The 1,699-nt window shown below is 36.5% G+C and overlaps 1 protein-coding gene across 1 annotated transcript in view; it reads right to left on the bottom strand.

The window, feature by feature from the left end:
• The window catches only part of LOC106870441 (meiosis-specific with OB domain-containing protein), a 21,827-nt gene that overhangs the window by 19,434 nt on the left and 694 nt on the right, over positions 1 to 1,699 (bottom strand). Inside the window, exon 2 of the mRNA XM_014916523.2 lies at positions 1,282 to 1,461. Coding sequence (XP_014772009.1) covers positions 1,282 to 1,443 — 162 coding nt within the window. The 5' untranslated portion in view covers positions 1,444 to 1,461. The remainder of the gene's footprint in view (positions 1 to 1,281; positions 1,462 to 1,699) is intronic.

Here is a 1,699-nt window from a genome sequence, read left to right as displayed (position 1 = left end):
TATATATATATATATATATCATCATTTAACGTCCACTTTCCATGCTGGTATGGGTTGGACGGTTTGACTGAGGTCTGGAGAGCCAATGGCTGCACCAGACTCCAATCTGATCTGGCAATGTTTCTACAGCTGGATGCCCTTCCTAATGCCAACCACTCCGAGAGCGTAAAATATATAAAGATATTATTATTAATAATAAATAATAAGATTAGTGGCAATCCACAGCATGGACTGTACAGGCAAGTTTAAAAACATTGTGGTACTAAAAAGTACCAGCTTTGCAAGAAATAGAAGTCAGATGAACTCTGAAGCCACAGAAAGCTCACTGAAAACAAGCAAGGTGAAAGTGGGCGGTGAATAAAAATTATAGCTCCTACCTTTGTGAAGGCTGCAAAAGAATTTACACGTACATACACATATATAGATAAATAGTCAGATAGATTTTATATATACATACACTTTTACTATAGGATAAAATTTTTTTCAAACTTGAGAAGTTTACAATGAATATTAGAAACATTTTTAAAGAGCTACCTGATTTTTAAACTTCCTTCCCACATTTCTAAATTTCCTTTTACTGTGCCCAACTAGGGTCAACTGGGGTCCATATAAAATTTTGTTGTTAAAATTTATCGGCAATAAATTGCTTATGTTTCTAAAATACACAAAATATTAAAATTTTCTTATGCAATGAGGTAAGAAGCTTGCTTTCCAACCACATGGTTCTGGGTTCAGTCCCACTGCATGGCACCTTGGGCAAGTGTCTTCTTCTATAGCCTTAGGCTAACCAAAGCCTTGTGTGTGGAATTGGTAGACAGAAACTGAAAGAAGCCCATCATATATGTGTGTGTGTATGTGTGTGTGTGTGTGTGTGTGTGTGTGTGTGTGTGTGTGTGTGTGTGTGTGTGTGTGTGTGTGTGTGTGTGTTTGTGTTTGTCCTCCCACCATCGCTTGATAACCAATGTTGGTGTGTTCACATCCCCGTAACTTAGCAGTTTGGCAATAGAGACTGATAGAATAAGTACAAAGAATAAGTCCTGGGGTTGATTTGTTCGACTAAAGGTGGTGCTCCAGCACGGCTGCAGTCAAATGACTGAAACAAGTAAAAGAGTAAAAGAATAGTTCTTAATAACATTTAATCATAAAAACAGAGTGGGATTTTTTTAATATCCATCGAATGGCTATGGGGGACCCAGTAGAGTAAAATAGGAATGAAAGGGGTTCATAGGCAAAAAAGGGTAAAAAAACCACTGCTGTTAATGCTGATAAACCTATGTTTACATTTGTAGTAAAACCTGGCTGTAAACTCTGGATCACTGATAAGGGTTGTTTCATTTCCTTCACAGCCAAGTCATTTTGGTGATAATTCCTATTTTTTTGTTGAAAACTTGTATTTTTCATATTGTTTTGTGGAATCATATCATTAAATCGTCCTGCCCACATTTTTACTTCACTTGTCTCCTGAAAATAAATGGAATATAGAATATAAAACAATTGATACAAAAAAACAAATTAATATTCTTGTAAAAGAAAAATGCAGTGAGCTGGCAGAATCGTTAGCATGCCAGACAAAATGCATATAGTCATTTTGTCTGTCCTCATGTCCTGAGTTCAAATTCTGCCGGGGTCAACATTGCCTTTCATCCTTTGGGGTCGATAAAATAAGTACCAGTTGAATGCTGGGGTTGATGTAATTGAT

Source organism: Octopus bimaculoides, chromosome 6 (assembly GCF_001194135.2).
Source record: "Octopus bimaculoides isolate UCB-OBI-ISO-001 chromosome 6, ASM119413v2, whole genome shotgun sequence".
NCBI classification, from domain to species: domain Eukaryota; kingdom Metazoa; phylum Mollusca; class Cephalopoda; order Octopoda; family Octopodidae; genus Octopus; species Octopus bimaculoides.
The sequence above is the reverse complement of the archived record's forward strand: the minus strand, read 5'-3'. Positions and strand labels throughout refer to the sequence as shown.